This window comes from Eschrichtius robustus, chromosome 2 (genome assembly GCF_028021215.1).
Source record: "Eschrichtius robustus isolate mEscRob2 chromosome 2, mEscRob2.pri, whole genome shotgun sequence".
Lineage (NCBI taxonomy): Eukaryota > Metazoa > Chordata > Mammalia > Artiodactyla > Eschrichtiidae > Eschrichtius > Eschrichtius robustus.
In genome coordinates this window covers 164594884-164616277 of record NC_090825.1, presented here as the reverse complement: position 1 = coordinate 164616277, position 21394 = coordinate 164594884, and the positions used below count along the sequence as shown (strand labels likewise).

The window sequence follows — 21394 nt, the reverse complement described above, 5'->3', positions numbered from 1 at the left end:
TTACTCTCTAGGTTTAATTTTAAAAATTAAAAAGCGCGTATGTGGGGGAGGAAGGGTCCAGAGGTACCAGAGGAGATGCATTGAAAATTCTCCTTACCCAGGTCCCCGCCCATCCGTCTACCCACCAACCCCCGCACCTGGCACCTGGCCCCCGGGCAACCGTATGGCAGTAACTGGTAATATTCCAGAGATTTAGATGCAAGGACATGTGTTTAAAATATTGTGAATTCTTCTTCTTTTTAAAAAAAAAAAAACAAAACAGATGTTAGTATATTATACAGAAGTACTGTGGGTTGCATTTTTACCCCCAAATTTTATTTTGAAGTCCTTTTCAATTAACTGTATAAAGGGCTTTTTTTAAAAAAAAAAAAAACCCAAATGGAATTTTATTTTAAATGCTTTGTGATTGAAACACTTTGCAGAAAACATGTGCTTGTTAAGCCAATATATAATGACATGGTTAGCAGAAATAATACATGTATGTATTTCTGTTCTTCTGGGATTAGAAGGTACAAACAGAAATGTCAACTAGACCAGTAGTTGTTCATCTTTCACATTTTACTTCTCCCAAATATTCTATCAAATGATCAAGGTTCCAGATTATTAAAAACAAAGCAAATAATTTTTCAATGACATTTACATTTACCGTCAATTGTCATATTAGTATTTAGAGGAAATTTGAGAACCTAGCTTCATGCTCTAACTGGCTAAGAATTACATTTCCATTTTGTAAATGACTTCTTTATTTTTATGGACTCCCGGTATTATGTGGATATGCCATCCTTTCAGAAATTAAAATTAATTTTTGACACATTCTCATGGTTTATAACACAAAGTGTAAGAAAAGTCTCCCTCCTGCACATAACCCTGGGGGTCCTAGCACCTTTTGCAGAAGCAGCGACGGTCAAGACTTTTAGGTGCTGGGCACACAGGGACAATCTAGACAACCTCTGCGCGGGTGCCTTTTTCATGTAACAGTACACCTTGGAGGGCTTCCTACGCGGTACAGAGAAGCCCTTATTCTTTCTAACGGGGGTGTGATCAGGCCTTGTAGGATGTCCTGTAGCTTACTTAAACAGTTCTTTGTTGATGAGCATAGACCTTGTTTTCAGCTTTAACTATTATCTATTATCATCAGTGCTGCAGCGAAGGAGCTCATACAGACCTCATGCTGCACATGTGCAAAATAAACTATAGAGATGGAATCTCTGCATCAAACGGTGAACACGTGGGGAATCTGGTGGACATTTGCCTGCCTGGGAGTTGTGGGTTGCAGCCTCCCCAGCACTGTGTAGGAAGGCCTGTTCTGTACATCCTTGGCCACCCCGTGAGGCATCTACTGTTTGGATTCTGCCAAACCAGATGCATCCAAGGTGGATCTCAGGCTAGAACTAGGGAATCAGTGTGAGCTCCGGAGCAGCCTGTCTGCTTTTTCTTTCTCGCATCTGCACGTGTTGCTGGGGGCTCTGCCTCAACCCCGTCTTCCTTCCCACTTGTTTGTAGCATCCCTCCCCTAGCTTGTCCCTGGATTCAGGTGTCCCTGTTCTCCTGTGGTTTCAGAACCGGGTTTCTTCTTTCAAGGATATGATCTTCTGCTTCTCAGAAGAGGACTGGTCCCTTCTAGACCCTGCCCAGACTGGCTTCTACGGAGAGTTCATCATTGGGGAGGACTGCGGAGTCTCACTGCCTCCAAGTAAGACTTAACTCTCCTGTCTCCTGAGACCAGGGATCTAGGGGACCCACATCTGATCTCACTGTTCACCCCTAAACCCTGATGGGAGGTCACCTGTACACAGTGGCCCCAAGGCCACTTTGCAGATTGACCATTGCCTGCTGCTGTGACACGTAAGTTAGGCTTGTTAGCTGGCTGTTTTGCATACAAAACCAAATATAACTTGTATCCCTTGCATTTGCTTTTCTTCTATCTTTCTTGTCCTACGGATCTCTTCATTGCTGTTTTTCTAACTGATAGGCCTGAAAGAGTTGCCCCAGGCCCACAGCTTCCCCTTTAGTGTCCTCCCTCCCCCGCCCTCTCCCTGCTTGCTCTGGTTTTTCCACTTCTCTGTGGCCCTGTGTGGCTCCTGTTGGTGTCATGGCCCATTGTGTGTCCCTCCAACTTCTCTCTTCTCTACCTGTCCCAGAGTTGCCTGGGACAGGCAGCTTCTCTCTCCTCCCACCCTGGTTTCCTGTGGGAGCAGACCACTGATGAATGTGTATCCTTCCCTTTTCTGTGAATAGATGACCCAGCTGCCCAGCTGGATCTCTCCCAAGGAGAGGAGAATGAGCCCCGTGTTCCAGAGTTGCAGGACCTCCAGGGGAAGGATGTGTCCCAGGTCTCCTACTCAGGTGAGTAATAATACCAGAACTTGGAGAATAGAGCGGGATGGAAGGCCGCTGCCAGCCAGAGGCAGACCTGCTCCCTCTGCCAATTTTCTGCAGCCCTCTGTCACCACTGGACCATGTCTTGGTAGGACAAGTCTTGCCTCGTCCCTCATTCCTTACAGAAAGAATATGGGGATTTTAATTTTGCCAGGTGTGGGGATTGCACTTCATCAACCAGGAACTAGGATGTAATAGGAATATCTTTCTCCTCTGCTATAAGTGACACCTGGCTTGTGCTGACAACCCAGTGGCCCCTCTACCAGTGAGGTCAGATGCTCTCCAGAGGTCAGGTAGGGGAGGAGGAGGGTGTGCCACCTCTTGGCCGGGCACTGGGCACAGTGCCTCTGGCCGCTTCACCTGTCTGCTCCTTCCAGACACATACTGCAGGTAGTGTGAGGAGAGTGAGGCAGGGGGTGGTGCTGGGGCTTGGTTGACATGACACAGTTCAGCAGCACCATTTCCCAGCCTCCTCCCCACCCCCAGCCTTCTGTGTCACCAGAGCTTGTGTTTGTAACCACTGTGCTGTAATGCCTCAAGATGTCTGCTCCTTCAGGGGAAAAAGTCCTGTACGGTGTCGTCAGCAGGCCCTTGATCCCTTCCCCTTTGGGACCTAAAGCTGGCACAGAGCAGATCTGTATTTCACTCATTATCCCCACCTGGAACAAGCATCCAGGGCCTCTGGTGTGGCTAGCTTCCCATCCCATCTCTACCCCAGCAGGCCCTGTCCAGGCTGCATTTATGCAGCGTCTGCGTGGAGTACTGGAAATCCCACCACAGAAAATGGAAATGACAGCAGGGATGGCAGTTACTTGTCCACAGTCAAGTGGAAGGGGCAGAACCAGGATCCACATTCCTTCTATCTAGCTTCAAAACCCACGTTCGTGGTGTTGGCCCATTTTGCCTGCAGATTCATTTGCTCAACAGACATTTACTGAGTGGCTGCCCTGAGAGGGAGCCTAGGCCTACTCTTGGATCACAGCCTGGCATCTGTTAAGATGCAGCCCCCCCAGGTGGTGCTGCAGCTGCAGGGAAAATCAATGTTTTCATTTTCTTCTCTGGAAAGACTTTCCAAGTCTCCAGCCATTCCAGACAGAAGAAAGAAGAAAACGGGATGAGCCGCAGGTGCCAGAGTTCCAAATCTGCCAGCAGACAGTGCTCCCTCAAAGCACCTGCCCAGGTAAAGGAATGCCTGAGAGGGTGTGGAGGAGTGTGCCCCTGGATGTGTGATGTGTGGCTTGAGTGTGCATATGTGTGTATATGGTGTGTATGTGAGCTGTGTGTGCAGGTAGCGTGGGGCTGTGATATGGCATGTGGTGATGGCATGTGTGATGTATGTATAGTGTGTCTGGTGTGTTGCGTGTGTGAGCGTACATGTGTGGTGTGTATGGTATGTGGCATTGTATGGTATGCATGTGAGCATGTCTGCATGTGTGTGGGCATACGCGTGTGTGTGGTATTTATGTACATGGTATGTGTGTGGTGTGTGCATGTGTGTATAATGTCTGTATGTATGCGTGCATGGTGTGTGTGTGTGTGCATGCGTGTTGTGTATGTGTATACATTTGTGCTGGTGGTAGGTTCAGGAACTGAACTTTCTGAAATTCCTGCTGACGGTTCCTTGCCAACTGCCTGCCCTAGTTTTGTTTTGCTAGGTTCTCTTCCAGCTCACTCGCAACCTGAGACCCTCCCCTCCTTTCCTTTCTCTTGTGGGTTGAGTCAGGGTGCTGATGTAGTGCCGTTGACCACCTAGTTTGTGTATTTCTTCCCTGAGCAAGGAAGACCAGACTCCCTGGACAAAGTGTTGGAATTAAAGAACAGGTTTGCAGAATGCTGAAAGGGGGACCTCTAGAGAATGTGCTCCAACTGCTCTCAGCAGCATTTAGACTCCGAGTAATGCTGGTAAAAGTTGCCACCTCCAGAGGCGAAGACTAAAATCCCGCCATGTTTAATGTCCTCAGTGTTCAGCCATTCTTCCAAATATCACACCCACTTCTCCGGTCCTTACTTAAACCCACTGTGTCATGGAGGACTTTTTGCAGCTATGAAGACTGACTCATGCACAATCTGTGATGCCTTTTGGAGGCAAGATTTGCATGATATTTTGGTATTTCCACCTACCACCATGCAGGGTTCACGACCGTTTGTGTTCGCCCCGTATCCTATGCAGACAAAAGGGATTTTATGTTTATGTAAATCTACAGTAGATCTAGATGGACAGTACTCCCTCCCCACAGGCTTGGGTGCTCACCCCTGGTTTTCTAAGGAGCTTGCTTCTGTATGCTGAGGATGATTATTCACGTGTAGCCCATTCTCAGTGCTGCCTGATGAAAAGCTTGATGCTCGAGATACAGTTTGAATCCTCTCAGCTTCTTCCTGCCCACAGCATGTCTCAGGAGCAGCATATATGTAAGGCAGCATCCTTACAGAATGTGGATAGTCATTAATCCCCAGGGGAGTTTTTTAGCTCCACTCTCCCTTTGCTGGGCTCTGACACAGAACATATTTTGAAATGGCAAGAAGCTAAGGGTTGCTATCTGAGATCAGTGAGAGACGATAGATTGCAAAGAATAGGCACCGTTTTTATTTTGGTAGCCTTTCCCACACTTCTGACAGCAGGTGAAGGGTCCACATCCCCCCCATCCACGCTCATGAGGGATCCTCCCAACCGGTTCCATTTGTGTCAGTCCAACCAGCACATTATAATGCTGCCACTGCAATGGAATATCTTTTTTTTAATTTATTTATTTTATTTATTCTTTTTTTTTGGAGGGGGGGACTGCGTTGGGTCTTCGTTGCTGCGTGCGGGCTTTCTCTAGTTGAGGCGAGCGGGGGCCACTCTTCATTTTGGTGTGCGGGCTTTTCACTGCAGTGGCTTCTCTTGTTGCAGAGCACGGGCTCTAGGCGCACGGGCTTCAGTAGTTGTGGCACACGGGCTCAGTAGTTGTGGCTCACGGGCTTAGTTGCTCCGTGGCATGTGCGATCTTCCCGGAGGGCTCGAACCCATGTCCCCTGCATTGGCAGGTGGATTCTTAACCACTGCGCCACCAGGAAGCCCAGAATATCTTTTCTTGTTTATTGTGTTTTCTCTGTGAATTGCCTAGTTAATATTCTTTAGTCCTTTTTTTCTTTTTTGCCCCTTCTCCCTTCACATTTGGTAAGCTCTATGTCTTTATGTCCAAAGCACTGCACCAGTGTAAGGTCTTTGCATGATTTGTGCATTATATCCTTACTTCACCTTCTGAGATAGATACCGTCTCAGCCAGCACAGGCTACTATAGCAAAATACCATAGAGGTATTTTCTATTAAACAATAGAAGTTTATTTCTCACAGTTCTGGAAATTGAGAAGTCTGAGATCAAGTCAACAGCAGATTCATTGTATGGTGAGGGCTCTCTTCCTGGGTTGTAGTTGACTGCCTTCTCCCTATCCTATGTGCTTGTATGACCTTTCCTTGGTGCATGCTCATGGAGACAGAGCTCTTGTCTCTTCCTCTCCATATAAAGGTACTAATCCCATCACAAAGGTCCCGCCTTCAAGATCTCATATAAACCTAATTACCTTCCAAAGACCCCACCTCCCATACCATCACATTGGGAGTTAGTGCTTCGACATACAAATTCTGGGGGGGGGGGGGGGGACACAAACTCTTGGCCCATAACAGGTACTATGATGTCTCCATTCTGCCGCTGGGACCCCCAAGCTGAAGTCTCTTGCCCAGGCAGCATCTGGCACTCACAGGCTGTGAGTATCAGACTGAAGATCTGAACCCACGATACAGGGCTCCAGACCCATGCTCTTAATTCCACATTCACTTGCCTTTTCCATGAATTAGTAGAAACTCAAAAGTGTGGGTCTCAATCTGTTGCCTCTTAGTATTTGTACATAATTCCTCCTGTTTTTTAACTTTGTTTATGTGTCTTTTAGGACATAAATGGTTTTCTAAAAACATTTTTAATATGTAAATGCAGTTATTCATCTCTTTTTTGATTTTGTGTCTTGCTGAAGAAAGCCTCCCCATCCTAACATTATAAGAATATATTAGTTATAATGCCTTTATTTGTTTATTTTTTAAAATCTAGCTTCCTGTCCTCCCTGCTTCTCTCCTTAGCACCCCCAGCTGACAGGGAATGATTCTTTCCCAGGCCACAGATTGCCCTTCTTGAGGAGTTAGCCATCCACCTGGTCATGGGCTTTTTCCCCCTGAAAACACACAGCATCCTGGTTGTTCCCTGGCCATGGAACATCATAGCCAGAGGCTTTGGTATGCAGCAACCACCCCCCCCTAACCCCAGTGGAGATCAGTTCCCCTGAACCTTGGTTCTACTTTATCTCTCGGTTTTAAATTTTTCTCCTGTAAGACAGAGATAATAGTCATAGCTACCTTGTGGAGTTACTATTGTTGAGGATTAAATGATTTAATACATGTAAAAGCACTTACACCAATAACTTCCCTGTTTTCTCTACCATCATCCTAACAGCCATTTCAGCCTCCCTCTCCCCTCCTCTCCACCCCCCGCACCCCTTGCGCCCATCAGTGCTGAGCTGAGACATCCCTGGTGTTGAAACACTCTTTCTCTGTGGTGTTTTGGGCAACACATCTATGAGTTTCATCTCATCTGCTAGGAATTCGTTACACTGTTGTGTCAATGGCACACAACACTATTGTTGATTTATTTCCTCCTTTTTAGAAACTATGCATCTATTTTTGGTCACTTCATCTGATTTAAGGGGATGTCATCCTATATGCACTGTATTAGTCTCCTAGGACAGCTGTAATAAAGTACCACAGACTGGGAGGCTCGAACAACAGAAATTGATTTTCTCAACATTCTGGCAGCTTAGAAGATTGAGATCAAGGTTTCAGTAGAGTAGGTTTCTCCTGAGGCCTCTCTTCTTGGCTTGTAGACAGCTGTCTTCTCCCTGTGTTTCCACGTGCTCATCTCTCTGCATGTCTGTGTCCTGACCTCCTCTTCTTATAAGGATACCTGTTGGATTAGGTCCTGCCCTGTTGACTTCATTTTAACTTAATTACCTCTTTTTTTAAAAAAATTATTTATTCATTTATTTAATATTTGGCTGCATTGGGTCTTCGCTGCTGCGTGCGGGTTTTCTCTATTTGCTGAGAGCGGGAGCTACTCTTTGTTGCAGCACGCGAGCTCAGTAGTTGTGGCTCACAGGCTCTAGAGCGCAGGCTCAGTAGTTGTGACGCACGGGCTTAGTTGCTCGCGCGGCATGTGGGATCTTCCCGGACCAGGGCTAGATCCCATGTCCCCCGCGTTGGCAGGCAGATTCTTAACCACTGTGCCACCAGGGAAGCCCTCACTTAATTATCTCTTGAAAGACCTTATCTCCAAATATAGTCACATTCTGAGGTGCTAGGGGTTAAGACTTCAACATACGTATTTTTAAGAGGAAGAGGATGCAGTTCAGCCTATAACACTTCACCCTCTGTTCCCCCATGATTCATGCTTCTCATATGCAAAATACATTCACCCTATCCCAACATTCCTTAACGTATTCCAGCATCATCAAGATTTAATCTAAATCAGGTTTGGGTGAAATTCAAGGTGTACTCACTTCCAGCTGTGAACCTGTGAATCCAGACATCAAGTTATGTGCTTCCAAAATGCAATGGTAAGACAGGCAGAGAGTAGACACTCTCATTCCAAAAGGGAGAGACTGAAAAGAAGAAAGGCTGATGGCTCCCAAGCAAGTCTGAATCCTAGCAGGGTAAATTCCGTTAGATTTTAGGGCTTGAGATTCATCTTTGGCTCAGTGCTGTGTCCACACTCTGGGCCTGTGGATGCAGTGGCAGTCCTGTCAACCTCTGAACTGCCTTTGGGGCTGGTCTTCCTTTTCCTTCAAGGTTGATGCATGTTTGCCAGATAGCTCTATTAGTTTGTTCTAGAAGTTCTGAGAGCCTTCCTTCAGTTCATCCTGTCTCCTTCCTTTTTATTCCAAGATGGCAGTGTTTCGGCTCATATAACGTTCTTAGAAACACTGTTGGCCTCCCATGCAATTTACAGTAGTTCAGACAGTCAGACAAGAGGGTCCTCTACAGACCATTCCTGGATTATCTCATCTCCATTCCTGGCTTCTGAGAGGTTGATTGGATCCAAGGTTGTCCTGCCACACCCTTGGTGTTCTCCCCAGAATATACTTTCTCATTTTTTGCAGTATAGGTAGGCTGAAAATTTTCCAAATCTTCAAGTCTTCCCTTCCCACTCCCCAGTCTCACGTTCTACCCAGTCCCCCTCACACTTGTCTTGTGATGTATGGACAGATACCCCCATGGACTCTGCCCCTCCCATCGTCTCTCCTGCTCTCTGTGGCTTTGGGTCTTCCTGCTATGCTCTGTCCGGTTTCACCTGCTCTCACTTTCCCTGAGCTGCCAGAACTCTCCTCTCTCCAGCAATTAAGTCGAGAATAACCATATTCCTACTAATATCTTGAAGGGCCTGGCACCACTGCCCCCCACACCTGTTTTAGACCTGAGCCCCACATTTCACAAAAGTGAGGAAACAGTCCTGAGGAGAGCTGCGCAGTGGACTCTGGGCTGCAGGCCCGGACTTCATACCGGGCTCCCCACTGCCCACCCACTTCCTCCCCACGGTACAGCTTTCCAACATCACAGGCTTGGGATCCATCGAACGAGCTTCTTCTAGTCAGTTTATGAAGTCCAGGACATCTCTACGCGTCACCACTAGTGGCTGTTGCTGGGCCTCTGATACGACACTGAGAGGGAGAGATGATCTTGGGCAGTCTGGGACCATTGAACAGCCCTGACATCACAGCAGGGCTCAACTCCACTTCAGCCCTGAGCCCTTGGGCACATCACCGGAATTTGCCTATGTTTATAATGTGGCAAATAAGGTATCACTGGGTGTGTCCAGGAGCAAATGGGACTGTGCACGTCAGAAGTCTTGCACAATCCCTGGGACATTTAAGTGCTCAGAGTATGGTAGCTGGCAGCTTCCTGGCAGTCTGTTTATAGAATATAGGGTCTTCCTCTCTCTCAAGGCTTTTAATGTACCCTGACAGATTTTTCCCCACGCCTGGTTAAGGAAGTCAAGGTTAAGCGATGTGTAAATGGTCAAGAGTTAACACGGATAGATACACACTCTTAGAGCTTGGAGGGGTCTCAGTGGCTAGAAAAAAAAAAAAAAAAGATTGGGTCTGGGGGCTTAGGAGAAAAGGGTAGGGAAGGGGGAGAGAGGAGAAAGAGGTACCCAGGATATGTTGGCACAGTGTGGCTAAGGGTTTCCTTGCCACTAGATACACCAGAGGTATCTGCAACCAGAAGATCCCTTGCAAAAATGAGGATTTCTGGACCCACGCTGAACCTTCCTGGGTAGGGTTCGTAGGGGCTAGGGTGTGGCCTGGGCAGCACCACTGACCCCCATGTTGCTTTCTGGTAGCCGGAGGTGACGCACCATTTCCCGACAACAGCCTGGATGAGGAGGTGACCATCGAGATTGTTCTATCCAGCTCTGGGGACGAGGACTCCCAGCTCGGCCCCTACTGCACAGACGAGCTGCAGAGCCCCACGGAGAAACAGCACAGCCTCCCTACCTCCCACCGGAGCGGCCCTGAGTCAGGGGGTGAGGTGCAGACCTCCTCCAAAAAGTCCTATGTGTGCCCGAACTGTGGCAAAATCTTCCGCTGGAGGGTCAACTTCATCCGGCACCTGCGGAGTCGCAGGGAGCAGGAGAAGCCCCACGAGTGCTCGGTGTGCGGGGAGCTGTTCAGTGACAGCGAGGACCTAGACGGGCACCTGGAGACCCACGAGGTCCAGAAACCTTTTAGGTGCGGTGCCTGTGGGAAGAGCTTCCGCCTCAACTCCCACCTGCTCTCCCACAGGCGGATACACTTGCAGCCAGACAGACTCGAGCTACTGAAGAAGAGAGAGCAGGAGGCATCGGGGACGATGGGCGGGGATTCCGACGCCCTACTGGCGAAGGGCAAGGCCAAGCTGCGCTTCCAGTGCTGTGACTGCGGGAAGGTGTTCCAGCGTCCCGACCACCTGGCCCGGCACCGCAGTAGCACTCACGTGGACAAGTCCCGGCCCTTTCAGTGCCGGTACTGCGTCAAAAGCTTTTCCCAGAACTCTGACCTTCTCCGCCACCAGCGCCTGCACATGAAGCGCCGGTCCAAGCAGGCGCTGAACTCCTACTGAGTCAAGGGCGCACACGTTGTTGGGTGCAGCTCCAGACTGGGTAGAGCACCTCCCGCTCATGCTCGGTCCTGACTGGTTCCAGACTCCTCCCCAGGACGGAGACCACATCCTCCTGACCTTTACTCTCAGGTAGAAATGAGATCATGGCCAGTGGAGCATTTGTTCTGTCTCTGCTGTGCCAGAAGCCGGGAGGGCGTGTCACCACCAGCTCTGACTTGCCCAGTGTTTTCGGGTCTAGGAGAACCCTGTCCAGTGCTTCCCAAGCGGTGGAGGGACTGGGCACCCCCTACCGCAGGGACCCCTTGGTGGGGGGGGGGGGTCTGTCCCTTACCAACCAACTTTCAATATACTCCCATCCTGTGCTGTCTGAATGCCCACCCCATCCTGAGGTCTGGAGGTAACTGTACTTTTACCTGACAGCAAGAAGCTGCAGATGAGGTGATGGGTTAGGAGGAAGGCAGGAAGGCGGGGTGGGACCCGTGGGCACAAGGGCAGTAGGGCCAAGCACACCAAACCATGTCATGTCATCAGAAGTCTGAGTCCTGGTCACCATCTGGTCCACAAGAACACCTCAAAATTATGAGATGGCCCTTTCAGGCTCAGAAGCCTTGGTGGGGGGGCTTTATAGCTTCTTGCCAAATGGAAACCTTTTATTTGTGATGGTGGCTGGTTATTAGGGATTGTGAGCTCACTTAAGGCAAAGCCCACATTTTAAATTGTATGTTGGCACACACTCCCCGAAGTGTCCTTTCTTTGTACCCTGAAGGTCCTTGGTATATGCTTGTGGGTTAGAAGTGAAGTCATCATCATTTGAAAGGCACTTAAGTTTCCTTTCCCATTGGGTCGTGTCTAGGAAAGGGGAGCTCAGCTCCGGTGAATGAGAGGTTCTTTGGCTGGGTGAGCTGAGCAGGGGAAACAACAGAACCTTTGGTGAAGTCATTCTCTACGTATATATTAACTTAGTGTGCCAGTTGTATTAGTTCATTAGGGCTGCTGTAATAAAGTACCAAAAACTGGATGGCTTAGAACAACAGAAATTCATCGTCTCAGTTCTGGAGGCCAGAAGTCCAAGATCAGGGTGTCAGCAGGGTTGGTTTCTTGTAAAGGAAGGCTCTGCTCCATGCCTCTCCATTAGCTTTGATGATTACTGACAATTGTTGATATTCTTTGTCTTGTTGAAGCATCACCCCATCTCGACCTTCATCTTTACATGGTGTTCCTGTGTAAGTGTCTGTCTCCAAATTTCTCCTTTTTATAAAGACACTAGTCATATTGGATTAGGGCCTACCCTAGTGTTTCCAGTATGTTCCCATCTTAATTAATTGTATCTGCAATGACCCTATTTCCAAATAAGGTCACATTCTGAGGTACTGGGGTTAGGACTTCAACATGAATTGGGGGGGGGGGGGGATGGGGAGACACAATTTAACCCGTAAAACCAGATAATCCTGAGGTTCTGCTGTCATTGCTGATTCACAGGTGAGTCAATACAAACTTGAGTTAGCTTGCTCTCAGTTCTATTGGAAGCAGGATTCAGATCCAAGCTTCTGCTCCCAGGGTGGATGTCCTCTGCATATAGCCTTTAAATTTCATCGCCTGGGGTTCTGGACTGGGAGTGACCACTGGTAGTGAAACCGCAAGCAGTGAAAACCATGGTCTTGTTCCTGGCAGACTGGCCAGGTTGGCTCAGCTCCATATGAGAAAGCACAGAGGCTATAGAGTACCAGTGACTAAATCAGAAAGCCAGCCACCAGGCAGGTGTTTTGTATTTGTATGTCAGGTCCCATTAGCAGGCAGGAAGGCTGGGCAAATGAATGCAAGGCCCTTTGTTCCTTGTCAGCCACTTCATTGTCACGTTGAGAGACCCTGCTGCCACAAACTCAGTGAAAGAGTTACAAGGTTTTATAGTTATGATTACTGTGCCTGTGTAGATTCATCTACATACCCAGGAACAGTAAATGCAATAAAATAATTTGGTCGTACCCTGAACAAGAAATAAACTATTGAGGCTCTTTGTTTTCTACATAGTTTGCCTCTTGGATTGATCTGCCAGGAAAAGGGAAAAATATGAATCTTGAAGGCCAAGGGAGGGGAAAATTCCAAATAGAACCCAGATTCCGTGTACATTTACCCCGCCCACCTGTGCACTCTTGCCCAAGGATTCCATTAAGAGGGGAGGTTATGAACCCAAGAGGAACACTCCTCTACTTAGTGTATTTTATCTGAAAATCGTAAGAAAGTAAGGGAATGTGACAGAATTGAAACCTATGGGGACGCTGTGCATCTGTTCAGTACCCACCAAATATTGTGAGGGAGTCCCCCGTTCACTTACGCAGACCTGACTAAGGTACTTAGCTAATCAGAAGGTTACCTTCCCCCTGGATTCAGAAACCCTACTGGGTGATGCAACTCAAATCCCAGGTTCTTTCCATGCAGAAGAACCAATGCGGTTACCTGCTGTGGGGAAAGCTCCTCCAGAAGATAGGAGAACTGACCGACTTAGTCCCTCCCCACCCTGGGTAGCTGGGCAGACAGGTGAGCCATGTTTCTACCTTGCCAAGGATGTTCAGAGACCCCACATCTGAAGAACATCTGTCCTCCCTGATCATCTGACCCCTTGGCACTGTTCGCATAAATTCACAGGTGCATAATAAAAATTCGACTCACTGAATTAATATTTGCGTTTGACTTTTCATTTTAGTTAAAAAAGTAACAAGTAGCACAGCTCAGAGAGATGGTCAGTTGGCCTGACAGAAGTTGAGGCGGGAGGATGCTGAAAATGGCCCTCTGGATGTCAGGCATCACCTTGTGAAACTTCTGGGTCTCAGATAGATAGTTCTGGTCACCTGATCTGACTTCTCTAGAGGAGAGAGGAAGTAACTGCTTCTTTACACCAGGGATGGGATGAACTCCTGGTAACACCATAGCTGTTTCACCAAACCTCTGCCATTTTCATATAGCCTCTGTCTCCTGACCTCTTGCCACAGCTGGGAAAAACAAAGATAAAGCCAGTGGTGGGAAGGTCCCTTGCTATTCTTAAGTCAAATCATGACACAAGTGGAAGAGAAGGCACAAGTCTGTGCCTCCCTTGGACTTGGAGATTGGTCCTGGTTGCTTTTCTCCTATGAGATAGTTTCCCTTCTCTACCAAAAGCAGAGTTTTGATCAGGCACAAACACTTCTGCTTGCAGCATAATGGAGGGAATTTGATGACATTTTTGTCACCTCCCCAGTTCCATCAAATAAACCCAGGTGCATTTTCTATTAGTAACAAAAGTTGATACTGTTTTGTCTTATAAGGAATGGTCAGTGCCTACCAGTGCTCCAATGCAAACAAGTCTACACATTAGGTAACATGCATAAGAAGGCAGCTTAGCTGGCAAAGGAGCATTGGGAGGAAGACCGGATGACCAGGCTCTCCTGCAGCCCTGCCCCACACCTAAGGCACCCAGCATCTGCAGGCTGGTTATTAGGGATCATAAGTTCATCAAGGGCAAAGCCCTGGGGTTCCATCCATACCTTTTGACCATCCCATACAGATTAGGAATTTTATCCTCCCTCTAAACCGTAGCCGACAACCAGAGCACCATGATTAAAGTGCATATAATCACCAAAGTCCACTGCAGTATTATCAATTCTCCATAAAATGCAGAACTCTCTTAAGAAATGGAAGAACAGATTCACACATTAATGGGAAGGGCCAGTCTTCACTCGTGTATCTTGGCTATAGCCAAGGAGATCACAAGCAGATTGGTAACCTCCTCAAGACAAAGGGCTGTCTCCTCAGCACACAAATAAATGGCAGGGGATTGCCCTTTTCCCATCACCCGCTAAAAAACGGTTTGGTACAAGACATGTCTGTACTAGCCTATTATGTACAGGTCTTGCTACATCTTGTCAAAATGTAAAGGGGCCAGGATACCTGCCCTGAAAACGTTGCAGGTCAGAATAGGTGCAGATTTAATAGTTGGGGTAAATCAATCCCACCCAAATCAAGCTGGATCACCTTTGAAAGTGTCTGTGTGCTCTGAGAAGAGATGGGATATCCTCTCAATGTTTTCTCCACTGCTAATCACCCACCAAGAACTGAGACCTCATTGTGTTTATCTGTTTACATTGTCAGCTCAGTATCTGAATCAAAATGGGATATTGATAATGTGCCGTATAAGGTGCACCTTGTCAATTCTGCCCTCCCAAGAGAGACTGGACTCCTATTGGAGCAGGAGCTTAGAAACCAGCTTTTCCAGGTGCTGAGAAGAGACTGCTGCTATCATAACGCCAATTCTCTGACACCAACTGGGTGTCCACTGTGGGCCGGGAATGTTGCCCTGCCCCTCCCTCCCCGACTGTGCACCCTGAGGAGAATACAGGATAGAGAAAAACAGGGACTTCCCTGGCGGTCCAGTGGTTAAGACTCCGCACTTCCAACACAGGGGGTGTGGGTTCGATCCCTGGTTGGGGAGCTAAGATCCCACATGCCAAGGATAGAGAAAAACAGGAAGCATTATGTGCTTTGGATACTGGCCCTATAGAGTTAAGATGCTTATCTAAGGAATAATTTCAATGAGCCCAGATTCTTGCATCTTCCCTTACAGAGAAAAGTGCTAAAATCATTAACTTGAGGTGTCTGTTTTTGTGATTAGCAGTAATAAGTGCAGTCACTCTCCCACTAGGACGGACAATCTGAGCATATGGAACACATGATTTTGGGTTTTGTTACTCTTTTGGGTGAAGGTGAGGTTTTTCTGAGCTGGGTTTTAAGTGGCAGAAGAAAGCAAATTCCTTTTTTGCAACTTTTCATGGTCACTTGGGAAAGAGAAGTCTGAGACAAAAGATTGTCTGCAGCCAGACAGCCTCTTTCTCCCTAAACCTGAGCTGATCTCCTTCGGCCTTGAGAAAGGGCCCTCCAGGGGATATCAGTGCTCTAGCCCATGTGCTCCACACCCCTCCCCCACCCATGTTTGGGTCACAAGATGTGGCTGAAGAAGACAGAACCACAGCCCTGGCTGAGTTTCAGGCTCTGGATAACAAAGGTGAAGTTGAAACTCAGCAGGACCCTGTGGGGCCCTCCTGGGTACAAAAGCCTTTCTGTGTCCCCCGTTTCTTGTTTGTAGGAAATAGGCTTCATTCAGCCTTCCTGACCTTCCCTGAGTCAAAAGGGTAGATCCAAACAGTTGCTAATCAGGGAAGGGAGAGAATGCTGAAACAAGGAAGAAGCTGTCAATAAACAATAGGGCAGTGTTGGGGCAGGGTTCTAGTTCCTCCTCAAGGAATATACATAACAATATCTTTGAGTTCTTCTGCTGGAACTAAGGCCCCAACCCAGGTGGAGGATGGTAAGTTCATGCTGAGCACAAGATTCCTGGAATACTGCCCAGTTTCCTCAGCACCAAACAATCAGAAGAAAGTCACACACCCTGCAGCCCTCACCCCAAATTTTGCCTATGAAAGCATCCCTCCCCCCCCAAAAAAAACAGGAAACAAAAAAAGACAAAACAGCTTTTCCTCCTAAACCATTGAGGAGCTCAGGGTTTTTGAGCATAGGCTACCCATTCTCTTTGCTTGACCCTGCAATACACCTTTCTCTGCTCCAAACTCTGATGTTTCATTTTATTTGGCATCAGTGTGCATCAGGCACACAAACTTTGTTCAGTAACAAAGTCATGATAAATCCAGGGAAGAAAAAAAAAATCATTTTTAATGAAAAGGCCCTGGTCGGCTTTGAAATAGGTTAAGGGTGACACATAAAGGAAGAGGGCAGGGCACAACCATTAAAAGAACGACACAACCATTAAGAAGAACAGGATACCACAAAAACTGGTTAGAACTTACTAGGTCCAAGACGGCAGAAGATTCAACTTCCAGTAGACCTTGAGCCTCATTATACGCTCATTGTAATACATTAGCATCTAAATGACACACCCACAGGTGCCATGACAGTTCCAAGGCTAACCATAAAAGGCCGAAACGTGGGCGGTGGCCCAGTTCCTGGAAATCTCTGCCCTTTCCCCAAAATAGTTGGAACAATCCTCCAACTCGTTAGCCTATGAAATTACCCAACTCATAAAAGCTAACCACTCCCACACCTTGGGGCCACTCTCACTTTCCAGGACCCTGACCTCATGCCCTGGGGTCACCTCTCTTGTCTTCTGAGGTGGCCCATACTCTGTCGATGGAGTGTGTATCTCTCTAAATAAACCTGCTTTAACTTTACTTTGGCTCCCTCCTGAATTCTTTCCTGTGTGAAGCCAAGGACTCTCGCTTGGCGACCCGTCCCAGGGACTCACTCGAGACCTGGGACATGACCATTCTCTTGTGCCCCATTTTTCCTAGAACATGGGGAAGAGACTTCATGAGAAGAGGACTTGTTTTACCTGGACACACCTAGGAGTTGCCTTCACTGCTCATCCCTCTCCTTTGCTCCCTTGGTGGCTGTGAGGGACTTATAAAAGTCCGGACGCTTTTGGCTTGGCAGCTGTGGGCAATAGATGACATTACCTCTTGGGTGCCACCTATCTATTCCTCAGAGGGGCAACTCTCTTTGGGACCCCAAAGTATCACTTTGGGGACTGGTTTATTCCAACAAGGCTACAGCAGAAGCTCCATGGTGGGGTGGGGTGGGAGGCAGGGGTGGTCCATTTCTGGGTGTTGTGTATCCTAGTGCACTTTTGTCTTGATAATCAGGTCAAACCTCCAACGGTCATGGAAACACTGATATCTTGGAGGTACTCAGCTCTCCCAACTATAATCTCCTGCCCCTCCCTAACCTCTGTCTGTCTTTTTGTCTTGTCTGTCTGTTTTCCAGAAAGGCATGTGAGTGCAACAGAGAGACCTAGGCAGGAGACCTGACTGGATTCTGGTCGCACCATTCTGCATAGCCCTGAGCATTTTCCTGGGAGTCTTTTAACTGCTCTGAGCCTCAGGAGTCTGCTCAGTGACAGTCCCCTTGGCCTGCATGGGCAGAGGCACAGCTGTGCCTGCCTAGCTTGTAACCTGAGCTCAGCCCTGCATCATCTGAGCTAGAAAGGGAAAGGTACACACAGAAGTTGTGCAAGATTTTATGTGAACCTCGACATGCCCCTCCCTTTGGTAGCTGGTAACCCAAGAAGCAGGAAAAAAGGCTCAGGAATTTCCCTATAACTGGAAGAAACTTGTGTATTTACCTCTTATGGCAATTGGAAGAGCTTGGAAGGGCTTTGCCCATGTTAACTCATTTAATCTTCACAATTATTTAGCAAAATAGGCACAATTATTACCCTCATTTTATGGATGAGGCATGGAGTGTTTAAGGAATTTGATTAGGGACACACAACTGACCCAAGATTCCAATTCAGGCAGCCTGTATGGGTAGTCTGGGCTTTTCATAGTGTGCTGAGTTACTGCTCACTAAGGCATTAAGCAATAAATTCCGCAAATGATTTTTAAATTACTGTTGTGATAAAGGCTACAGACAAGAAATGCAGAGAGAAGATACAAGGAGGTATTCCTTAGTCTATGAGGTCAGGGAAGGCTTCCATGAGAAGTAACTTTGAAAGTGAGATGTGGCAGATGAATAAAAAGTAGCAGGAAAAAGGGAGGGGACAGGAATTTCCACATCTGGTAGGACAGAGGGGAATAGGCCAGAGTGACAACAGACCTTGTACTTTACCTTGAGAGTGCATTTGGACAAGGATGTGACATATCTAATTTTGTGTTTTCTAAGATGTTTCTGCTGCAGTGGGGTGAAGGGGAAGGAGTACTGGGGCTACTGGAGAGGGGCAGCAGGTACAGGGGAGATAATGGGGTATAGGGGAGGGTCAGTGCAGTTCAGTGTAAGGCAGTACAGTACACAAGAAGAGCAGTGAGATTTAGGGGTGCAGAGGAGTGGCAATGAGTTTTAGGAGAGAAAGAGTGGGGTGCAGAGGAGGGGCAGTGGGGTACATTGTAGGGGCAGTGAGTTTTAGGGTAGGGACAGTGAAGTCAGGGGAAACAGGCAGTGCTGGGGATTTGGGGGAGGTGAGTTTCAAAGCTGTTGAGCTAGGACAACTGAGATACCAATCAGGAGCTGCTAACAGCAATAGAGGTGCAGAGAAGTAGAGAGATCTAAGAAATATGTGGGAGGGCTTCCCTGGTGGCGCAGTGGTTGAGAATCTGCCTGCCAATGCAGGGGATACGGGTTCGAGCCCTGGTCTGGGAAGATCCCACATGCTGCGGAGCAACTAGGCCCGTGAGCCACAGTTACTGAGCCTGCGGGTCTGGAGCCTGTGCTCTGCAACAAGAGAGGCCGTGGTAATGAGAGGCCCACACACCGCGATGAAGAGTGGCCCCCACTTGCCGCAACTAGAGAAAGCCCTCGCACAGAAACGAAGACCCAACACAGCCATAAAAAAATAAATAAAATAAATTAAAAAAAAAAAAAAAAAAAGAAAGAATGAAGAAATATGTGGGAAGTAAGCAGGGGAGAACTTCCCAGTTTCTGACTTGAACAGAAGGGTGATATTTTGAGGAGGAAGGAGTATTTCCACATGAGTTCAGTGTGAGACTTGTTGAGTTTCAGGGTAGCCACAGGGAGGGGCAGCAGGATATGCACATCTGGAAATCAGGGAGAACTTCAGGCTGCAGGGGAAACACTTGTCACTGTAATTAAAGGTGTGAGAGTAAATGAGATGGCTATGGGAGAAAACACATAAGGGCAAGAGACCCTGGATGGAGAGTCCTAGGAAACATCTATATTTAAAAGCCTCAGTCCATACCATCAACCAAGAAAAATGCAGAAGGCTGCGAATTAGAAAAGAGTTTATTTGGAGTCTTGGAAATTGCAATACAGGAGACAGATTCAGGTAAAATCCAAAGAGTTTTCTGGGAAAGAAAGAGTCAGTGGCTTATAAAGGCAAAAGCCACAGAGCTGTTAAAGTTGTCTGGCAAGAATTATGATTAACTCTGATACAAGAAAGAAAATATTTGATGGGTTAGCTAAAGATGGTGGAGTAAAAGGACATGTGCTCACCCCCTCTTATGAAAACACCAGAATCACAACTAATGGCAGAACAACCAACAACAAAAAAAAAAAAAACACTGGAACCCACCAAAAAAGACACCCTACATCCAAAGACAAAGGAGAAGCCACAATGAAGCGGTAGGAGGGGCACAATCATGATAAAATCAAATCACATACCCGCCAGGTGGGTGACACACAGACTGGAAAACAATTATACAACAGAAATTCTCCCACTAGAGTGGAAGTTCTGAGCCCCATGTCAGGCTTCCCAGCCTGGGGGTCTGGCAATGGGAGGAGGAATCCCCAGAGAATCTGGTTTTGAAGGCCAGTGGGATTCATTTGCAGGACTTCCATAGGACTGGGGGAGACAAAAACTCCACTCTTGGGGGGCACACACAAAGTCTTGTGTGCACTAGGACCCAGGGGAAAAAAGCAGTGACCCCACAAGTGACTGGTCAGGCCTACCTGCTAGTATTGGAGGGTCTCCTGCAGAGGCAGGTGGAGCGGGGGGGCTGTGGCTCACTGCAGGGACAAAGACACTGGGAACAGCAGTTCTGGGAAGTACTCATTGGTGTGAGCCTTCCTGGAGACTGCCATTAGCCCCACAAAACAGCCTATAGGCTCCAGAGCTATGTAGCCTTAGGTCAAACAACCAACAGGGAGGGAACACAGCCCCACCCATCATCAGAGAAGTAGATTAATGCTTTACTGAGCATGGCCTTGCCCACCAGAGGGACAAGACCCAGCTCTACCCACCACTAGTCCCTCCCATCAGGAAGCTTGCACAGGCTTCTTAGATAGCCACATCCACCAAAGGGTGGACACCAGAAGTAAGAACTACAATCCTGCAGTCTGTGGAATGAAAACCACAATCACAGACGTTTAGACAAAATGAAACAGCAGAAGGTTATGTCCCAGTGGAAGGAACAAGATAAAACCCCAGAAAAACAACTAAATGAAGTGAAGATAGGCAACTTTCTGGAAAAAGAATTAAGAATAATGATAATGAAGGTGATCCAGTATCTCAGAAAAAGAATGGAGGCAAGGATTGAGAAGATGCAAAAAATGTTTAACAAAGACCTAGAAGAATTAAAGAACAAACAAACAGAGATGAACAATACAATAACTGAAATGAAAACTACACTAGTAGGAATTAATAGCAGAATAACTGAGGCAGAAGAACGGATAAGTAACCTGGAAGACAGAATAGTGGAAAACACTGCCATTGAACAGAATAAAGACAAAAGAATAAAAGAAATGAAGACAGTCTAAGAGACCTCTGGGACAACATTCACATTATAGAGGTCCCAGAAGGAGAAGACAGAGAGAAAGGACCTGAGAAAATATTTGAAGAAATAATAGCTGAAAACTTCCCAATATGGGAAAGGAAACAGTCACCCAGAGAGTCCCAGTCATGATAAAGCCAAGAAGGAACACACTGAGACACATAGTAATCAAATTGACAAAAATTAAAGACAAATAAAAAATATTAAAAGCAACAAGGGAAAAACGACAAATAACATACAAGGGAACTCCCATAAGGTTATCGGCTGATTATTCAGCAGAAACTCTGCAGCCTAGAAGGGAGTGGCAGGATATATTTAAAGTGATGAAAGGAAAGAACCTACAACCAAGATTACTCTACCCAGCAGGGATCTCATTCAGATTCAACAGAGAAATCAAAAGCTTTACAGACAAGCAAAAGCTAAGAGAATTCAGCACCACCAGACCAGCTTTGCAACAAATGCTAAAGAAACTCCTCAAGGCAGGAAAGAGGCCAGCAACATAAAACAACCTTGTACATATATAGACTGTTATATCAAAACCTCATGGGAACAGCAAACCCATAAACTACAATAG

At 47.2% G+C, this 21394-nt stretch overlaps 1 protein-coding gene across 2 annotated transcripts in view; it reads left to right on the top strand.

Moving 5' to 3' along the window:
* The window catches only part of ZNF496 (zinc finger protein 496), a 38715-nt gene extending 26763 nt beyond the window's left edge, over nt 1–11952 (top strand). The window contains exons 7-10 of one of the 2 annotated variants that reach the window (XM_068536621.1): nt 1582–1693; nt 2239–2346; nt 3446–3559; nt 9801–11952. In XM_068536621.1, coding sequence (XP_068392722.1) covers nt 1582–1693; nt 2239–2346; nt 3446–3559; nt 9801–10558 — 1092 coding nt within the window. In that variant the 3' untranslated portion in view covers nt 10559–11952. Of the gene's footprint in view, nt 1–1560; nt 1694–2238; nt 2347–3445; nt 3560–9800 lie in introns of both variants that reach the window. The other variant, XM_068536620.1, reaches the window with a different exon arrangement.
* Nucleotides 11953–21394: the final 9442 nt, after the last annotated feature.